Source organism: Perissodus microlepis, chromosome 2 (genome assembly GCF_051167445.1).
Source record: "Perissodus microlepis isolate ML-2025 ecotype Zambia chromosome 2, ASM5116744v1, whole genome shotgun sequence".
Classification (NCBI taxonomy): domain Eukaryota; kingdom Metazoa; phylum Chordata; class Actinopteri; order Cichliformes; family Cichlidae; genus Perissodus; species Perissodus microlepis.
This window is the reverse complement of record NC_140462.1, coordinates 29,537,228-29,558,316: the sequence shown is the minus strand read 5'-3', so window position 1 is coordinate 29,558,316 and position 21,089 is coordinate 29,537,228. Positions and strand designations below refer to the sequence as shown.

The 21,089-nt window shown below is 37.9% G+C and overlaps 1 protein-coding gene across 8 annotated transcripts in view; it reads left to right on the top strand.

Moving 5' to 3' along the window:
- The window catches only part of gria2b (glutamate receptor, ionotropic, AMPA 2b), a 52,267-nt gene that overhangs the window by 10,706 nt on the left and 20,472 nt on the right, over positions 1-21,089 (top strand). For all 8 annotated transcript variants that reach the window (XR_014802904.1, XM_084954709.1, XM_084954699.1 and 5 more), the window contains exon 3: positions 18,288-18,527. Coding sequence is in view for 7 of the 8 variants with exons in the window: in XM_084954709.1 (XP_084810835.1) it covers positions 18,288-18,527 (240 nt within the window). In the remaining variant the exon portion in view is untranslated. The remainder of the gene's footprint in view (positions 1-18,287; positions 18,528-21,089) is intronic.

Below are 21,089 nucleotides of genomic sequence, written 5' to 3'. Positions count from 1 at the left end.
AAAAAAGGCATATGTGCTTTTTCAGCTGGAAACAGAGATTTAATTCCTCTTCTTCATGTGACTAATTTACGCAATTAAATAAATTTCAGTCAGTTACATTAATCAGTGCAATTAATGTAAATAGTATAGTAAATTACTTGCTAAATTTGAGTACTTATCTGTCCTTCCTAATAGTTTACAGAGAAAGTATGAAATGCTAAGATCACAAAAAACAGACCCAGATTCCCTCCCGCCCCACCACTCTTATCTACCTTTACCCTGAGTCATCATGCCCTTTTTTAAAGGACACAGCTAGCCTAAAGAAAGTCTGTCCTACATTTACATTACATTTAGATTTTGCTCACTGACACATAACGGTGGAACAATAGAGAGAACAGAGACATCTTTAAATGTGCTGCTCTCTGGCTTATCAAACTCTTAAGACATTCTCATCCTATTGTGTCATTTGCATTCATCATTTTTTTTATTTCTTTATCTTTCCTGCCATTTCGGTTGTATTTTTTTCTTTTAGTCCACACACAAAATGCCCACAAATACACAATCAGATTTAAAAAGTTTGACAAAAACACCCATTAAGAGTAGACAAGGCAACCAGATCAAATCGTAATCCCACAATGATAGGAAGCACAGGTTCTCCTCTATGCATGTTGATGAGTATCCCTCTTAAGCAGTAAACATTATTTGTTGAAATAATGAAAATATTCAGTTAAATGACTTTCACAATGATTGTAATTAGATTTGAAGATTCTTGTAGAAATATAACAGCCACTTGAAGTTCACCTGCGAAAGACTAGCTCCTTTTTAAATATGTGTTCTTTGTTTTGCTTTGTGTCATGTTCTTTCAGTAAGTTGAACGTTGTTAAATTAGGTCTTAGTCACAGTCACACAACCTCTGCTCACTAGGGAAAGATGTGCAATACAGGTTGCTGGCAGTTGTCAGGGGAAATCGGTCACAGAGAGGGTGCTGCACCAAAAACCTCAGTGTGATTGGCTTGGTCAATTGCAGATTGCCACAGTCCCTCATAGTTAACATGGAAAATGCTGATTTGTCTGCAAACACTTGCTAACTAACCATCGAGCAGAAGGGAAACTCAAAAAACTTCAGCACATACTGGAAACTGAGAATGCTCGCTTTCAAGTTAAAGTTACTTTACCTTTACCGTACCACAGAAACCAGCATGTTTCAAAAGGTGCATGTATTACTTTGAAGGTTTCTTGTTACATTTCACTCCTCACAATTTCACGACAGCTCAGAGAGTAGTTTGTGAAAACAAGACAAGGCTGTGTTTTCCTTACAAATTTTGGGAAACCGTGGCAATTCCAAGGAGGTTTTTAGTGCAGTACTGTATATGTCTTTGCTACCAATTTTACTTAGTGACAGCAAGTATCCTCCTGCAATCACTTGCCTTTGGGGAATACACATTTTTAGTCCCTAAAGAGTCATGGACCAGTTTCTAGGCATGCATGAGTGGGGCTCTATAATCAGTTTCACAGCAGCTGCCAACAACCACTTGTAACAGGTTGTTGAAAACTCATCTTCCCCTAGGAATTAGTGGTTACCAACTCCCAGTCACCAGCTGTTCTCTAGGCTTGTGTTACCGGGGCTTTAGGTTAGTTTTAAGATAGTTTTGTTAAAGTTTTGAAATGTCCAACTTAACTACTCTCTTAAAAACTGGTTGTCTATATTGTTTTCCTGGTAAAACATTCTTTATAATCTGGAGCCTTAGTTGAATAGATGATGTAAATAAAGCCATCTTAAATATAATTTTACGTTTCTTCAAAGTTGTATAGAATTTAAAAAATCTAGTCAGCCCACTTTTCAGAGATACAGTGGTAACAATATGCTCTTCATCAACTGTGATCAATTCTCGATGGCAAAGTGAGATAATCCATAATCATTTTGGATACCCGGCATCTGACTCATGACAAATTTTCCTTCTGCCGTGGTGATACAGTAGTTCCTCTCTCTCACACAGCTAGTTCTCATAATAAAACAGCAAGGGAAAGGGGTGGTGTTAATATTAATGCTGTTGTCACTGCAGTATATAAGCTTTTATAACGGTAGGAGAATTTTTTTTCTTTATTTTTCAGATTATAGATATAGGAGGGGACATCTTGATAGAGATCCAAGGATAAAGCCTTGGTTACATCTTTTGAGGATAAGAATCTGGGCTCTGTGGATACGATCTGCTAATCTAGGTCTTTTGTGACACTGGTGCAGAGATAAAGTGCTTGCGTTAAAAATAAATTATTAAAACAAGGAAGGATAAGTAAATACAACATAATTCTCATTGACTTAAGGCAGTATTTTTTCCCCCCTGAAGTCAGTTTTCTGTGCTGCATGGTTCCATTGATCCCCTATCTGACATGACTATATTTTATATATTATAGTGTTTTTAGTGTTGGAGAAGTAAAATAACAAACACAGTTTCCATACTATATTCAACAAAGACTTCTAACCTCTGTTAATTTTATTTTCAATCATATTAATAGAAGTGGGGAAGGAGGACCCAAACGCAGGACTCTTGCGATGAACAGTGCATTTTATTTACAGTGGAGTAAATGAGACAACACAATAATCCCCGTGAGCTCCCTCGACTCCTGTGTTGTGTCTTCATCCAAAACTCTGTGCTCCATGCTCTCTGCTCCTGTGTCTTCTCACTCCCCGTGCTTGTTGTCCACCTGTGCTCCACTCTCCTCCTCCTGGGGGAAAAACAACAGAGGCAGCTGTCAGGACACCACACTCCAGCAGGCACACACTTACTGCACGTCACTACACTTAGGCACACTAACTTGGAGTCGACTTCAATCATCCAGCCTCGGTGGGAGCGCCATCATCCTCTTAAATAGCTCCCCCGACGAGCCTCATCAATAGCAGGTGCGTGGCATGGTCTTCTGGTGTGGCCAGCCCCCTAGCCGGGCCACACAGGTGCCTGTCACCCGGCCTACAGGACACCACCACATCCGCCCACAGACAGGCACACACCCACACCTGCCTAAACATACACACACAGACAGCAGCACAGTGCACACACATTTCTACAAAATATAATAAAGTCCATAACTGCTCAGGGACCCTGGGTCGCTCAAGCCCAGGTCCCTGACATTAACCACTGTATCCTCTACTTCAATTTGTATTTCCTTTTAAACGGTGGCTATGATCAGGTTGTTGTTGTAGTTGATGAATATGTGTATAACCCGAACAAGCGGTTGCTGGAGGTTTCTGGCTGTTGCCGGGTGAAGGTCTCAAAGGGTGTGCTGCAACAAAAACCTCCTTGTGATTGCTTTGGTTGTTAGAAAATTGCCACATTTGCAATATGTTGGTGTGAAAGAGCTGTCTGCAAACACTTGCTAACTAACCACTTTCAACATAAAAGTACTGCCTTACCACTAAAGACAGAGCTTTTATCTTGAAAGTGAACAGTGTCTTTTCCCAGTTTGTGTTGCACTCTTTGAAGTTTCAGCATAGGGAATAGTTAGTGAGTGTTTGAAGATAAGTCATTATCTTACATACAAGCTTTGGGTGATTGAAGCAACCTGGTCGTAACGAAAGCAACTGCATGATAACTGCTTTATAACCAATTTTACTTAGTGACAGCAAGCAACCATTTGCCAAGTGGAATAAACACATTTTTCCCAAGTGATCGGTAGTTGCAAGGGGCTGAGTGACCAGTCTCTAGTAGTTTTAGCAACTGATTTCACAACAACTGGCAGAAACCACTTATTTTTTTCTAGTGACCTGTGGTTGCCAAGCAGTCACCAATCAAACTCTAGGCCTATGTGACTGGGGCCAAAGTAAGGCACTTTGATGACACTGACTTGGCATCATCAGCTTGCACATCTGTGAAGGCTCCGTTAACGCTAGTCAGGTTACACAGACATTGGCGTAAAAAGATTTGATGTTTATGAAACATGACAAAGGACAATGGAAGCCCAGAACTGCTTAACTGGCTGTAAACCAGTATAAAGAACAACTACACTAACCGGTCTCTTTGATTGCTGACTGGATTCAGGTGGCAAACAAGGCTAACCAAGAGCAGCTGTGTACTGGGGAGAGAGAAGAGCGGGAGAGAGACAGAGGGGTGGAGCAAGAGAGGAGGAGGCGGAGAAAAACACCACGCCCACACAAGGGCAGTATCAGGAGGCCCAGCTAGGGCCGTAACAGTGTCATTTACAAACCGCATTGGTTGTGTCCCGCACTGACTGTAACATCACCACAATCCTGACACTGTTCATACTGACACTTGAGGGCAGGCTGCAGCCTTCTTCTGAACTATAGGTGTCAGCACTCAGAAAAACGTTCCACATCAGCTGGTAAATGATTAGAAAAAGTCAAATCAAGAAGCAAACTAGCCAGAAAGTCTCATCATTTCAAGCTGCTGCAGTATCTCTGTCTGTATAACCTGGAGCTCTCTTCAAGTCAGCTGCATCAACTGTGTCACTTGACAGATTAAAAAAACATGACAACCCTAAATGACACACAGATATGAGATGACTTTTCAGCACAACTGTTCGCAAAGATGTCCGGGGCCAAGCACAAAAATGTCAGTTCTCAAAACCTGACAAAAAAAGGTGGAAAACATGCACTATTTCCAAGTTTACATTATTTACAAATCATTGCATTCTCTTAATAGTTACACATTTTTTGGTTTTTTACCACTATTAAGATGTAAAAAGTATGATAGCAGAGCATAGAATATATATTGCAGATTATTAGTTTGTGACAATATATGACATAATGACCAAAGACAATGTTTGATTTTGATTGGTAGAGGGATGGTCATTATTTGTTTTATTAGTAATTACACAAACTGATTACTGCTATTTTTCTGTGAACATCTATGGACACATTCATCAGTTGCTGCAAAGAAATGAATGATGGATTGTTGTATGAAAGTCAGTTTAAGAGGGATGAACTGAGGGTCAAGGAAAAGATGGTTAGTCTGAGGTTAAATGAAGATAATGAGCTGATGAGAGACCTGAAATTAGAAGTTGACATTCAGTGTGGTGATATTGTATTTTCTCTTTACATCCCTCTAATGAAAGAGATTAAAAGAAAAAAAATGAGAGGATTCTACAAAAAAAAAGAAATAAAAAAAAAAAAAAGCAAACAAAGCAGGTGCCAAAACTTTAGTAGCGTACTTATAGGCTACCACATGAACAGTAACTGCAGGATTATGTGTGTTAAATGCTCTTTACTTTGCCAGACCTCTCTGAGTTGATCCCTAGATATCTACAGCAAACACTGAGTGTCTGGTTGCTATGGCAGCTGCTCCCTCAGATGCTGGATGAGGCTGTGTTTTTATAGATAACTAATTTTGCTCTGGCAGGTTCCAAGATCATTAGAACATAAAACAGCAGATCCAAAGTCTGCTTTGGTATTTCCACTAAAGGTCACTGGACATACGGTGTGTTTTATTATGGGAGGCAGATGAAGTGCGAGCAGTGTTTCTGATGTATGACTGCCTTTGCAAAATCAATACAGCTAAAGAATTCTGTATTGTGCTTCATGAAATAGACTGGTGTGTGTGTGTGCAGTAATACAACACAGTAGTTTTCTGTCTTTCGATCTAAATGTAGCCAGTTTTTTAACAGTAGAAGTATTTAAAGATCTTTTAATCAGAGTGCTCCATGATTAATGTGAATGAGGTACAAATTAGTCTTTAGAGAGAGCAGGTTGAGCTATGGAATTTTCTTTGATCTTTGTGCAAGATAAACATTCATTATGTAGGATTTCTTTGAAGAATATGTCTTGCAGAATAGGTGTCTGCAAATGGTTGCGCATGTAATTGATTGCTGAATTGTATCTAGCTGTTGTAATGCAGTTAGTTTCAGGGCGACCAGGAAACTGAATTCAAGATAATGTAAAGGCAAAGTGGAGACCCTAGTTTTATTAGATAATATATAGATAATAGTATTAGATAATGTAATAGAAAGGTGTCTTCTATTATGTATACTGTGATAAATTATTCCACATAATTTAACACTGTTAAATTGCAGGAGAGTCAAATTCATAAATACAGACATCACAGGGGTCTTTGATTGTTCTGTTTATTATTTTTGCTCTTTTTAATGGAGTTCCTGTTTTCAAAAAGATGATTCTGAAAATGTTATGTTTGTTTGCTAAAAAACAGTCAAATACAAGACTCGTGAGGCAGGTAAAGTGAACAAAAAGTCAGCTTTAATTCCAAACACAAAAAAATGGGAACATGATGTGGCTTAGAAAAATTAAGGCTGGCAAACAAAAAGGCTGGGTAATCAGAAATAGCAGAAAAACTAAAAAGAATAACATGGCACAGTAAAAAATGGCAATTTACGTAGGAGATGAACATGTTGCAAGCAGGCAGATACAGGACAGACTGAAAATTAACAAGGGAAACACATAAATAACGAGAGCTTTGTAAACCAGTAGAAAGGAGGGAATCAGATGAGAGAAGACTGATCAGTCACACAATGTATTTGTAATAATCGCATTCGTTGTCTAGAACATAGACTGTAAATAAAAGATGGCTTTCTTAACTTTGCCATGATAATCATGGATTCTGCCTGAAGCCTTGATTGTTGCATTTTTCCCAATACCATGTTGTCTTGTAGGAACTAGAAATTAAATTTGGACAAGAAGTAGAATTGTATTGCCAGCTAATGCTAGGAAGTCTTGTTCACAATTAGCTATAGATATTGAAACCATTTCTGTACCCTTCACCTGTCTGTAAACGTTTCCTTTACTCTAGTCTTTGGTGGCTGACTCACTGGCTATTATTTTACTTTCTCCTTTGTTTCAATTTAAGCTTTAGAAGGATAATACCTATCTAATAAGTCAGACTCGTTCCCGGTGGGTGATGGGCTCCGCCAGGGCTGCCCTTTGTCACTGATTCTATTCATAATTTTTATGGACAGGATTTCTAGGCGCAGCCAAGTGGCGGAGGGCTTTCACTTCGGTGGCCTCAGAATCTCATCTCTGCTTTTTGCGGATGATGTAGTTCTGTTGGCTTCATCGGGTGATGGCCTCCAGCTCGCACTGGAACGGTTCGCAGCCGAGTGTGAAGCAGCGGGAATGAGGATCAGCACCTCCAAATCTGAGGCCATGATTCTCAGCCAGAAAAGGGTGGAGTGCCCACTCCGGGTCGGGGATGAGTTCCTGCCCCAAGTGGAGGAGTTCAAGTATCTCGGGGTCTTGTTCGCGAGTGACGGGAGAAGGGAGCCGCAGTGATGCGGACGCTGCACCGGTCCGTCGTGGTGAAGAGAGAGCTGAGTGTAAAAGCGAAGCTCTCAATTTACCGGTCGATCTACATCCCTACCCTCACCTATGGCCACGAGCTGTTGGTAGTGACCGAAAGAATAAGATTGCGGATACAAGCATCGGAAATGAGCTTCCTCCGAAGGGTGGCTGGCCTCTCCCTTAGAGATAGGGTGAGAAGTTCAGCCATCCGGGAGGGGCTCAGAGTAGAGCCGTTGCTCCTCCACATCGAAAGGAGCCAGTTGAGGTGGTTCGGGCATCTGACAAGGATGCCTCCTGGGCGCCTCCTGGGTGAGGTGTTCCGGGCATGTCCCACCGGGAGGAGGTCCCGGGGCAGACCCAGGACACGCTGGAGAGATTATATCTCTCGGCTGGCCTGGGAACGCCTTGGTGTTCCCCCGGATAAGCTAGAGGAGGTGGCTGGGGAGAGGGAGGTCTGGGCTTCTCTGCTCAGGCTGAGAAGCCCAGGCTGCCCCCGCGACCCAGCCCCGGATAAAGCGGAAGAAGATGGATGGATGGATGGATGGATGGATGGATAATATCTAATATAATGCTCAAAATATGGATTTTGAGCATTATTTGAAAATCTCACCTTTATTTCATGAAACATACCATTTGTCATTAAGCCAAATAGAATGAGTTTTGTCTTGTCTGACCATAAAACCTTCCTCCTGTTCAAATGGACATCTGCAAATTTCAGTCGAGCTTGTAGAGTTAGACGTCAAGGCTTCTTTTTTGGTCGGCACTTTTTTGGCCAGCACTGTCTCAGTGATGTAAAACGTCATGGTGGATAGTGAGAGTGGTGTTTAAATTCATGGCACTATTGAGCCTCGGTGGTTCCTCGGTTGTTGGTGAACATCCTAGCCAATTTCATCTCATCCGATGGTGGGAAAGGTGTTAACACATCCAGATCACTTGTGCTTACATACAGTTGTTTGATAATCTTGAAATCTGCAGTTGTTTAGAAAGGAGTCTCTCCCAAGTCAAATCAGTTAATCAATCTGTGAAAGTTCTTTGGACTTTCACAGGTTCTATTGGCCAATCCAATGAGTTCTGCCAACCAAATTGTTTTAATGCTGGCAAAGAACGACCAGTTGTAGTAAATTATGATCACTGATAAGAAGTTAATAAGCATTAGTGTTGTAAAGTTTAAAGACTGTAAAACTTTAGAGTCTATATGTATGATTTTTTGACCCTGCGTGGATTAGAGAAAATCCTAAATTAATTCGAACTTGTCCACTCAATTCCTGTTTTTTACTCATTAAAGATGTATGCTATACAGTCCTTCCACCCTGGAAAAGAGGAGTTTAAACAATGCATTAAAAGCCGAAAAATTACCATCATATTCAAGAGTATGATGAGTGTATGTAAACTTCTGACCACAACTGTACTTCATTCAAAGATGCTTAGAAAGCAACAAAAGTCAAAGTGTACATCATGCTCAGGACATTGCGGGTTCTGTACTAAGATCACACACTGGGTATTTAGTATAGGGGCATTCAGCAATCTCTGTTCTTGTGAAAACTACATCTATCCACGGCAGAAAGCCTGCAGGAAACAGGTCAGTGAACAAAAGCGGGGAGGGAGAAAGAGAGGAGACAGAGAGAAATAGGATGGGAGATGGGAGGAGGGGGGGTCAGAAGTTGATAAGAACTGAGCTGTACTGTTCTACTAGAGACCAGCTGCCGGAAGAGCTGCTCAAAGGCAGACAAAAACAGTTCCCAGTCCTATGGGCCACTCAAAAGCATGACTGAGAGCTGTCACCACGGCAACAGCCTACAGAGATTTACTGCATGTATTCCACATTAGCAATAAAAAAAGTGAGATTTTTCACATACAAGTTTGGTCATATAGGAAATATGAGTTTATGTAACTGTAAAATTCAGGAAGAACAATTTTTGCATGCATAAAAATTTGTTGAAATAATAACTGCAGGGATCTTACCCATATTTCTAATCCCCTTATCCCAAAGGTTTTCAGAAAGATTTTAGAGCCTAAACACTACATTTAACTGTGTACTGTGTTTCCTGCTATGTAGAGAGAGAACATGGCTGAAATACGTTACCCTGGCAACAGTCTACAGAGGGAATTAAACCAGATCACGCCTTTATGGGCTGCAGACAAGTCATAAAGCACACGCAGTACATATTAATATTTTGCTTTCTGTAAGTGTTGCACGTTTTACAGTCTATACTCTTAAGTTGCAGATGAATAGACATTTTGTAACCTAAGTGTCAGGATGATAGCCATAATAAGACCATCTCAAATTCTCTATTTACCAAAAAAATTAATAAGTCGGTGCTTCCTTTCTTTCCTCTTTCAGCAAAGGATACACTAGACCATCCCTTACAAAAGGGAATGAGCTAATGCTGTCCCACATTTTAAAGTGGCACGTCATCCATTCATTCAGAAAACCATAATATCAGCATGACTGATGCAGATCATCATATGAATTACTTTTGTGCTTTAAGGCTTGTGCCATAACTTGGTAATATTTTGATATGTTTTGAACCGTCAACAAGGTAAATAGGCAAATTCTGTTTTTTTGTCACATACTGTATATAAAAGACATTTTATTGGATACAAAATCAGTGCAAAATCATATTTTCAGTAAAACAGTAAAACATGAAATTAGTAATTGAGACGATTAACTCACCAGGATCCACAGTGATTGAAGGACACTACAGTGAGTTCTCTTAGATTTCTATACAGTCAGAATATCTGTGTATGTTCTCAGTCATCCAGGTCATTGTAGTTTAAGGAGCTTGGAAAGAAAGCACCTGGACTTCTTTATTTTTCAGCCAAGAAGCTTAGAAGATTCTCAGACAAGAGGTGAAACATCTTCAAGAAACTCTTCTTCAAGTCAGAAATGTTTTTGAAACAAGAGGACCAAGCTCATGCTGATCTTTTGAAACAATGCCATTTCAAGGCACTTCTTCACTGGAGTCACCTTTCAGGTGTAGAAGCTGCATCCATCTTTCTTTGCAAAGTCTCTGCTGGTCAAATTGTTGCTTTGTGTAAAACATTTTGCATAATGGATTTAGAAAGGACTCTCCATTTATAAACATCAATGTTAAAAATAATGTTACGGTGGAGTAACTCACTTGGGCTTCATTAAGTCTTCATTTTGAGAGTTGTTGTCAGTGTTTAGCACTGAAATTCATAAATTTTACTTCAATCAAATGATGAAAGCCTTAATAAAAGAAATAATTCTACTAGAGTAACTGCAAAGGGAAGAGAAATTTAGTAGTTTATCTAGCCTGCATTAAGCAACACAATAAGAAAGGGGGAAGTATGTCATATTGTACGTTCTTAATCCTTCCTTCACTTACTTCCACGAATTCATATTGTTTGCCACTGAGGAGAAGTGTCTAGAAAAAAAAAAAAAACATGAGGTCATTTATTTGACTCATCAACCACAACCACAGGCTTCAACTTAAAGAAAACGTCTGGGAATAAAAAGAGTAGGAATTCTGTTCTGCACTAAAGTGTGTGTTAATTGAGAAAAAATGCAATGTCAAAATTGTTCCCGTGTCAGAGCCTTAAGTTAGAAACCTCTTTCCCATTTTCTATATCTGAGCCGCAGTGATAAGGATGCAAAAAAATTCAGAGCAAGTACAAGAGCATTTAGGAACACAGCAATAAATTTAGTTAAAAAAGCTGCTTGTAGCTGTCCTTGCATCACCTACAGCACTGTTGAACACACAGGAGGACTGTGCAAGGGCCTAAAAGGATTGAGTTCACCCAGGCGAGCCAATAAAGATGTTTTTTTAGGTGCTTAAAAGCATCTCTTGTCTAGAATGAAGAGGAAAATGAAAATGCCATTTTTATTTTAACCCTGCTAATTGCAGTTGGAAACCACATTCTTTCTGGTAACAGTGAATGGTTCTTATGCAGTTTGGTAGTTATTTGGTTTGTTGAACACTGATTCACACATCTTTATCTCTTACTGTAAGCTTAGCTTATCATAAAGTCTACAGTCTGTTCGTTTCTTGGCAGCTGTTCTGAACAATAGTTACTTAGATTGGTTTATATAATGCATGCAACAATCATTTTTAAATAGAATTTAAAGGTGCTTTTAGGCAAGTTCTGTTTGCTTTGTACTACAGTGGAGCCTTTGAATCTCATTCAGCATTTTGATTGTTCCCATGTTGTTTTCTTGAAATCAGATCAGACCCAAATTTAACTCAATATCTGGGGACAATGCATAAGGTAGACAACCCCTAATGCACAGGATGCTTTTTCTTCTATTTAATGCTTAGTGGTACCACCATTTACAAGGTGGAATTAATGCTTTATAAAATACAATTTGAAACTCACCATAAACCCACAAACAAGAATATTTACTGAGGTTATAAAACAAGTGAAAAACTAAATTTTGTCACAGATGTCTAAAAAAACATTTTACTTGCCATCTACATCTAATATATTATCTATGCTTTGCACAGCTGTTCAATGCTTTGCTAAGCTAACCAGCTGCTGGATTCTGCTACATACTTATATATTACATAAACTGATCATCAGTTAAAGCACATGGCTTATGAATTTTAATTTTCTAACCTGTATGCAATGGAATTTTATATTAATTACCAGCATAACAGACAGAAATATAAAACAAATTCTAAAAAAAAAAAACCCATCTTATCAGACATCTTTACAAAATGAGTGGAGTTAATGTTGTGATCTAATACGCACAGGAAAGTGAATGCATATAGCATATAGAACAAGAATTAACCAGTGAAATATGTTGAAAAATATGAAAATATAACTCCCCATATATGAACCTCATTTTTGGATTACTTGTCAATGAATATTATGTTTATTAAATATTTCATTTGCATTTACTGGCAAAACTTGCCTTTGTTTCTTTACAGCAGTCAAAATATAATAAATAAAGAAAACAAACCTGAAAAAGGTTATCAAAACAACATAGCAAAAAGGGAATAAAATTAAATTTAGTTTTTATTTGCTGAGAGGAAAACATATTACAAGTTATAAAAAGCCTCCCTACACTCTATAAATTTGATAAAAAAAACATTTTCTTCCCACGAGTGCCGTGAATTCTAGCTTGATGAAGTATGTCCTTCACTGCAGTCCTTTCTCAACTTGTCCTTTTTTCATTATTAAAAAAAATAATACAAAAAATCCCTTCCATCTTCCAATATCATTTTCACATAACAGTAGCATGACCATTGGGTTGTTTTGGGAAGCCACAAGCCACCAGGTTTCTCCAGTGTTTTGTAGACATCCAAGGTCAAAATTTTCCTGTGCAACAACTATATCAGTGACAAATTTCCTTGGGGTGCTTTTATGCTGTGCAAACTGGTGACATATCAGTTCTACATAAAAGCCCTAAGGTCTCGAGGCAGTTTTTTATGTGGTGAGAACAGAAGTGTTGGAGATGCTGAGATATATAACAGTGAGTTCTGTTAGATGTGACTGGACTGCTGATGATTATCACCACAGTGACGTGGCATGTGCGAATGCATGCATGTGCATTACACTGATTCATCAGTTTGCTGAAGCAGTTTGCCAATTTTGGCCTTCTGTTACCAGATGGTTTGTCAAATTTGGATGCCTGTTTTAGTCAGTTTTTTCTACTGAATGGGAAATTGTGTATTTTCTTTATGTAGACATTAATAAAAAGCACCAATATGCCAAAGATTTCTGTTTACTGGATTTGATATTTTCAAAATAAAATACGTTGAAACTATGTTGAAGCTTAAATATGATTAGATACTTATCACATTTAAAATGGTGACAATATTAAAAAATAATAGCTTTACCATATTATTATTATTATGGGCATACTTTGATAGACTTAAGTATGTTTTGATGAGATTAACTGAATTTGCAGAATTCATCCATGTTGTCTGGACAATTTCAGGGCATATTAGATGTCAGCTGAAGTTGCAAATTTATGCAAGTTTAATCTTTGATCAGTGACGCAGTCATGTAAACAGTGGCTGAGCAGCGAAGTTGCCTTCAGTGCCACAGTGGTGAAAACGAGGTCAGCTAATTGGGACAGCTAAATATATTTCAAAGGGTACACCTTCTCTTTGGAAGGTGATAAACTGTGCCAGAGTCACTTTTGCAGCACATTTAACGTCATCCTGTAATGAGGGGATTAGAACCTTCTGATGACCACGGAGTGCCTGATGAGTGTTTATGTAGCTGTAGCACAAATAATGTGGAGCAACTGCTGGGTGAACTAATGGAGTTGTTACAAGAAATGGCATATTCTATCCATTAGATTAACCCAACTTCAGGCAAAACAAATCAAACAAAATACAAAAATAAAAACAAAACAGTAATAACACATGCTGTTTTCTGCTTAATGTGCCTGTGCATCTGCTGTGGATATCAAATTGGTCAATTAATCAGCATCAAATTACTGCAGATAATGTACTGTACATGAAATAATAACTAAATTTCAATGGAAAAAATATCTAACTAACTGTGTTCTGATAAAACTCACATTTAATCATTAAATTAAAATGTAGAAAAAATTCACACAGATGCAACAGTGTTGCGTTGGCATGTCTTGATATACAGTGAAGCTCAAATTTAAGAAAACCATCATCTTCATGGCAAAGTGTAGCATGTTTGAAATGTGGTGAAGAGTCTAAATATTAAGATCTCAGGGGTTTCAGTGTATATTTGTGTAATCTCTACGATGATAGATGTGTCATTTTCTGTTCAAATAGTCCAATACAGAATGTGCCCATGTATAGCGATCCTCTATTCAACACTTTAAGGAAGCAATTTTCTTGTTATTGTTCCCTTCTGCTCTTTTCTTTCTGTTTTGTATAAATATTTAGGACATTTCAGAGGCAGTTGGATATATCAGAAGCATACAGCAACATGCTTAATTATTGTTTTATGTAAAGTTTAATATAACGACTGCCTTATGTTTTACGTTACCTTGATCTAATTTTTATTTGACATTACTGGTTCATAGATGAATGACTTAAAACTAAATGAATAAATAAGTGGGATGCATAACCAAATGCAAATAACCCAGATAAACACGCACAAGCACAGACACATACAGAGAGATATATTATTTATATTATACACTATTGTCAGTAACAACAATATTAGGATTACAAGTCCCCAAATCAACAGTCTGTTTATCTTGCTGAAACATTCCAAAATTTAGTGAGAACTGAATTTTTTCCCCCATGTTATCTTCATAAACAGAATGATAGAGAAGGAAAACTGGCACCATGCTATAATTTTCAGACACAGCAGTGAGCAATAATAAGATTTGTTTCAACATTTTGCTCATGGTGCATAATTAGGGTGACCTCAAGAACACTAGAAAACACTAGAAAAAGAGATTTACCCAATCACTCCTTTTTCTGCGTTTGGAGGGGGATTTCTGAGGGTGAATACTTGCTGGTTTCACTGAAAAGCAGTCAGATGTGACAGAGGCTTAATGGCTTTTCCAAAATCCCCAGTGTTTCTAAGAGTTACTGTTTGTGGCTGGCTTTTCTTTCTTAATTAAACATTTCTAAATTCCTTATTGAAGAAGTGCACGTAGAAGTCTCACCCATTAAAAACCTTACTTTTCATTCTTTTTCTGTCACATTTCACAGACGGCAAAGTCCTTTGAACAGTCCCTGCACAGACAAATAGACAGCGCATTGCTTCTGGATGTGAATTTCCATATTTGGTAATAAAGTAACATGTTGTCAAACTGTTCTCTCTGGCATAAGCTGCAGCACAGTCATGGCGATATCCAGTTTCTAAGCACGAGCTCAGTGAGTTTTAATCCTGGGCAAACTCAGCAAGCTCACCAGCAAGAGTGTCAGCATAGCAAGGCTAGAAACATGACAATGGACAGATGTGACACAACGACAGAAAAAAAGAGCAGCAACTCTCTTAGCTTCTATAAGTGCCAGGAGACCTAGAATATGGTACATTTTTAAGAAATATGGTGCCAGGGTGAGTTATAGAGCGGGTTTTAAGTCTTACAATTATCATGCCTTGGAACAAAATATGACATATACTTACAAATTTATTTCACCAGCTATTCTGAAATAGGAAAGGGGGTGTAAAGCAAAAGAAAAAAGGAGGCTGCCAATGAAACAAAAATGCATACATATATGGAATTCTCTTTGTGTGAACTGTAATTGTCTAGAATATGATCAGTATTTTATCTTATTTAAGAAAATATCTCAAACAGAAAATAAGAAAAGAATATAAGGAATACAAAATTCAGATTTAACAGCAAAGGCCTAAAATGAACAATTCAGCAGCAACTTCAAAAAGCAGTGTTTTAAGAATTTAATGAAAGATACTTACTGTGAACTACAGTGGCTAGCGTCTCCATGCACCCACAGTACCACAGTTGCACATTATCTGTATATTACAACTATATTTAGCTTATCTCAAATGTAATTCAAAGCTCTCCACCTGTGTCATATTTTCAGACTTTGTTCCTTTAAATTACCCTGACTTATTTAACATGTAACCTAACTTCTTTTCTGAGAGACATTTACTTTTACTTCATTGACCTGTACACTATCATTCTCAGGTTAGACTGTGACAGTTAACAGTCAACACACTTTAGGTTCTGTTAGCTTGCACGGAGACAAAAAATGAAATTAGATTAGTGAGGTCTAATCTCTCTGTGGCCACATTACTGGCCAGTGTCATCTGCTAAAAAGATTAGAAATGGTGTCACAGACTGATGGAGGTGATTGGACTGTTAACAGTTCGGCTCCGGTGGCTGTGATGAACATTTAATTGCTCATGTCAATGGATTGTTAAAGATATTTGAAGTGCATGAATGATGGCGGTGGATGAAAGTGAGTCACTGGTATTCTAGCCAGTTTTTAAAGGGCTGTGTGTGCATTTGACTATGGGGTGAATGTTTTCCAAGGAACTCTAAACAAACTTAAAAAAAAAAAAAAGGTTTGACAAGTAAACAAGTAATGTTTTCATTGCCTCATAAAAAAATCATTTGGTATACATCATTGAGCAATTAATCTACTGTTAAATATTTCAACTCACTTACCAAAAGATGAGGAAAAACTACTAAAATGATATTTTCCAGGAAAAAAAAACAGGAAGGCACCACCGTGAAAATCTAGCTTCTATGGACCTCCAGTGGTTTAATGAGGTATAAATTAAATTTAGCCTGTGTCAGTGCACCATGACTTTAGTGTTGGCCACATTTCGAAATACACAAACTTCAAGCACTTCAAGCACACGAGCAAACGTCTCTGAAGTTTTGAGTCATGGTCAATCTTATTTGTTTTTTAAAAAAAGCTTATTTTTGTGTGTTTTCCATGTTGGTCATTGTGATTGTTTTAAATATTCCAGTAACCTGAAAACAAAAGTAGTGACGCAGATGGTAACAATAGAGGTGTTATCTTCATTTAGGATGGAAACTGTCTTATCAGTTTGCTAAAATAGCTAAAATTGGACTCAAATTGTTGTTTCATATAATAAAATCATGGAAGATATGAGATTTTTGAGCTCGGAGCTTGGTAATGAGGCTTTCCTTTCCAACCAGATATTTTAGGAATGGACCCAAAATAACTTTTGCAATTTTACAGCTCTGTTGCAGTCCTATGGAATTTGTTTTAAGTTTAAATTTGTCGTGTTCTATTCGATTCGATCGTGTTCAGCAGGAACAAAGTCTGACTGGACAATAGTAAGTCATTTGCCAGAGAAAGAATTTAATTAAATTAATTTTTGCTGAGATTTCATTAATGAAGCTGGTAATATTTAACAATATGAAAAAGTGGCTAAAGAATACTCCCTGTGTACATATATGAAGCATTACAGCAGAAATGAAGTAAACCTTTACAAACACCTAGTAGCCTGCAGAAGTAACAGATCAAACTGATACTCACACCACGTATCTGTTACACAGACTCCAGTTCCCTTTGTCAATGAGGCACCTCAGAATGATACTGGACAGAAAAACAAATCATTAGATTAATTACACTGAAAGAAACATGACAAAAGTCAATAACCCTCATTAACTTACATTTGATCGATACACATTTACAAGTAGCATGCAAATCTATCTACTCCAGTAAAATGTTTAAAAAACACTGCCAAAAGCAACTAAAGGATAAGATAGACATTTAGCATTTATGTTTACAGTCCATTGAGTTTTCAGTACTCTCTTCTGATCTTTGCATAATGAATGCTAGAAGCCAGTTACATCCCTGGTGTTATGTGGACCAGAACATATGTCCTATATTATTGAATACGGTGCTTTTGGAGAGTCAGCAGAATGAGGATGTAATACAAGTAATCTAATATAAACACAGAGTAATCACACAGTATATAATTAAATGGTTGTTAACGAAGGCAAACATTAAAATCTAATGGCATCTAACAATATATTGTGGATATTAAATATTCTACAGATACATCTGCTCTTAATGGTAAAGGTGGTGAAGCAGTGCACTGAAGCATATTTGGATGCCCCATAATCATACACCTGTGAATATGTGGAATAGTTACATTTTTCTCGGGGCAGTGTTACTATACCATAAAATAGAGAACATTTAAAAAGTTGATATAGAGTTTTGAAGAATCTTTAAGTCAAACAGAATATCAATCACAGTCATTATCACTATATCAAATAAAGCAATAGGTCATTTCATAAAAGTTTCACAAAGTGACTCGCTCAGATTGGATCTGCTGCTGTTGAACACAAGCACTCCCCTGACAGAACTTATGGGAAACTATCCATTAATCAGCCGAAAAAGAAACTAAAAGAGATGTCCCTTAATGGTTGTTTCTGGCCCTAATGTGCACTAAATGAGGGTAATAAAGGTCTTGGTTATATACATTGCTATGAATTATAGCAGGGAGTACTGTATGCTTCCCAAATAAATGTCAGAAGAGTTTGTTTCAAATAAGATATGACATTGCTCTGGCAAATCATCCGTAGTATAAAAGACAGCAACTTGTTTTCTGCTAAATAGTGAAAAGGAAGTTTGCAATTTAATTCAATCAGGATTAAAAGCAATGAATTAAACATTCAGTACAATGTCCTAACACATTTTTTTTTCTTCAGTCTGTTCACAGTTCTCTAGAGGAGTGTATGCCATTTTTGGATTCTATGACAAGAAGTCTGTAAACACCATCACCTCGTTTTGTGGGACGCTACATGTCTCCTTCATAACACCCAGCTTCCCTCTGGATGGAAGTCATCAGTTCATTATCCAGATGCGACCAGATATCAAGGGCCCCCTTCTCAGCCTTATTGAGTACTACAAGTGGGACAAGTTTGCCTATCTCTACGACAGCGATCGAGGTAAGAAGTGAACACATTTTATAGCTTTCAAAGTGTGATTTGAGTGGATTTTCATCATGAAATTCTCTAAAGAAAATCTGCCACTGTTGTCAGCTGGTTATCTTGTAGCCTTGGAAGCTTGATGTGGAGTGCCAATCCTATGGCTATTTGTAAAACATGTATGTGAAATTATGAAATTTGAAACTGCATTATTGGCCAGATATTTGGATTCTGTAATATAAACGACAGAAACTGTAAGTTTGACTATATTATTATATGTTTGCAACTTTCAGCTGCTGAGTTGTCACAAGGGGCTGCAGAAGAGTAATCTATCCAGCAATTTGCTGGTTCTGTTAAGCTGTAGGTTAGCATACATGTAGCATAGCTTTTGGGAACACTGGTCCTCTTAGAGGAAAGGCTTGCATGTCCCCCTAGTGACCTTTTCTCATGGAGAATAAGTGGACCCAAACTTTGCCCATTCCCCCTGACAGACATTTTGTTGATACACTTTTGGTCCACTTGTCCTCTTACAGGGAAGCGGTTGATCAAATGAACACAGAATCCTGAACAACCGCTTTTATCCTGTGACAAAACATTTCTATCCCACTGTGTGCAACACAGGTGAAGCTAGGTAAAGGGCATTGGCTCATTACAAACAGCTTGTCACATACAATCAACTATAGCACCTCCTCCATTTGAGAGTGTAATGTAATATCAAGGCGAGGTTAGAGGAGAGGCAGTCAGAGTCATCTCTGACATACAGTGGAGATGATACGGCCTAAAGCTGTTGATTTCCACACTTGTTCTACATAGAGATGTGATGTCAGCAATGGTGTGACCATCCTAATTGAGAGGAAAAGTTGCACCATGCTTAGTTCACATTGTGTTATTTTTCAGCTCCACTTCACAATCAAACAACAGACTCACAGATACATACACATATACAAATACACACACCCAGTTGCTTTTCTGGTTCCAACTCTACCTAAAATTCAAGCCATACCCTTTTTGGTCTATCAGTCAGTTAGACAGGCAGACTTTTCCCAAGATTAAGGATTACAGAATCTGAAGACTGTCACCATAGCACTCATCATGTTTTTACAGTCTGCAGTTATCACAAACATTCACTAATACAGCAGTGGTGGTGCCCTTAATTATAAAACTAGCTTTTTTAGAGAATAAGTTAAATTATTTAGCCATAAATAAAGTATCTCTATCCTGAGCCTGTACACCTGTATTTGGAATCCTGGATAAGATCAAGGGCTGAATTTATCCTACATGAAATATTATCTACCCTCAAACTATAATATCCCAGCTTGCTTCATATTCAAATCTATTCCGTCCCTTTTCTTTGATCCCTTTCATAAGTGATTCTTCAAAATTCGACACTGATAACGTCGAAGTATGGAAATAAGATTTTATATCTTCCAGCAGACATTTTCTCTCACTGCGTGAAACGTCGAACACACTATATGCTTTATAAGCATGACAATTGTATTTTTTAATTGAGCTAGCAGCATATGAGTTGGTAAAATGGAAGATGGCTGTGGCTGAATTCGAGAAGAATGGTTAATATAGCAATTAATAATAAGGTGTAATAAAGGCAATGGCAGCCAAAAGGTTCAAGAACAATCTACTCCTGCGTTTGCATTATCTCACTTTGCTGTGTCATGTAATTCATTTTATGCTGTCACCTGCTAATTGTGATTCTGTGACTTTTGCCCTTGAAGCACAATGCAGTCTTCTGGAGCAACTGACACTGAAAAGAAAATCTCTTCCACAGATAGAGTTCCACTCTCTATTAACACTCTTACTGCAATGAAAAACCAGAATTAAAAGCTCAGTACTATCTAGTTACAGTGGAATGACAGTATTAAGTCTTCTATCTTAACAGGAATACTCAGTTTTTAGGTTACACGTCAAATTATTCTTTTAGCTCATAGAATAAATTTTTTATTTTCAGCACGCTAAAAGAGACAATGTTCAGATCAATTTTAGAAATCATTTTGAAGGTATGCAACATTGATAAATTCCCAAAGATAGTTTTATATGTAAGTATTTATATGAAGCACTAAGTGGTTTATTGCAACAGAAGTGAATCAACATAGAGATGTGAAACTGCTGCTGTCTACACACAGTTTAGAGTTGATACACAGTGGATGGATTAGGAAGGATTTAGAGCATTTCTGCTCTGTATTACCTTTAACTTTCTATAGTGTTACATCTCTTAAAGTCTCCCGTTGCACCTTTTCCCATCCAAGACATATCCTGCCTGCTCTTTATACACTAACGTTATCCTCCCATTTGTCCTGTCTGCTTTACAAATCATCTCTTGTGTTTGCTATGCTTTTCTTCCTTTTGCCAGCATGCTAAGTCTTACCAGTCAGCCTTTCTGACTGACAGCAGAATCAAATACTGTTCCTCTCTAAAATCAGAAGCACCAGCTGTTTCACAGTGTCCCCATGCTAATGCTAGGAGTGACCTGCTGTCCTTACTGTACGTTCGCTGTGGCACTAAGGGGCCTGTTGTGCATATTTCATCATTGCATGGCTGTCTAATTAGGTCAGTGTGATCCACTCATTC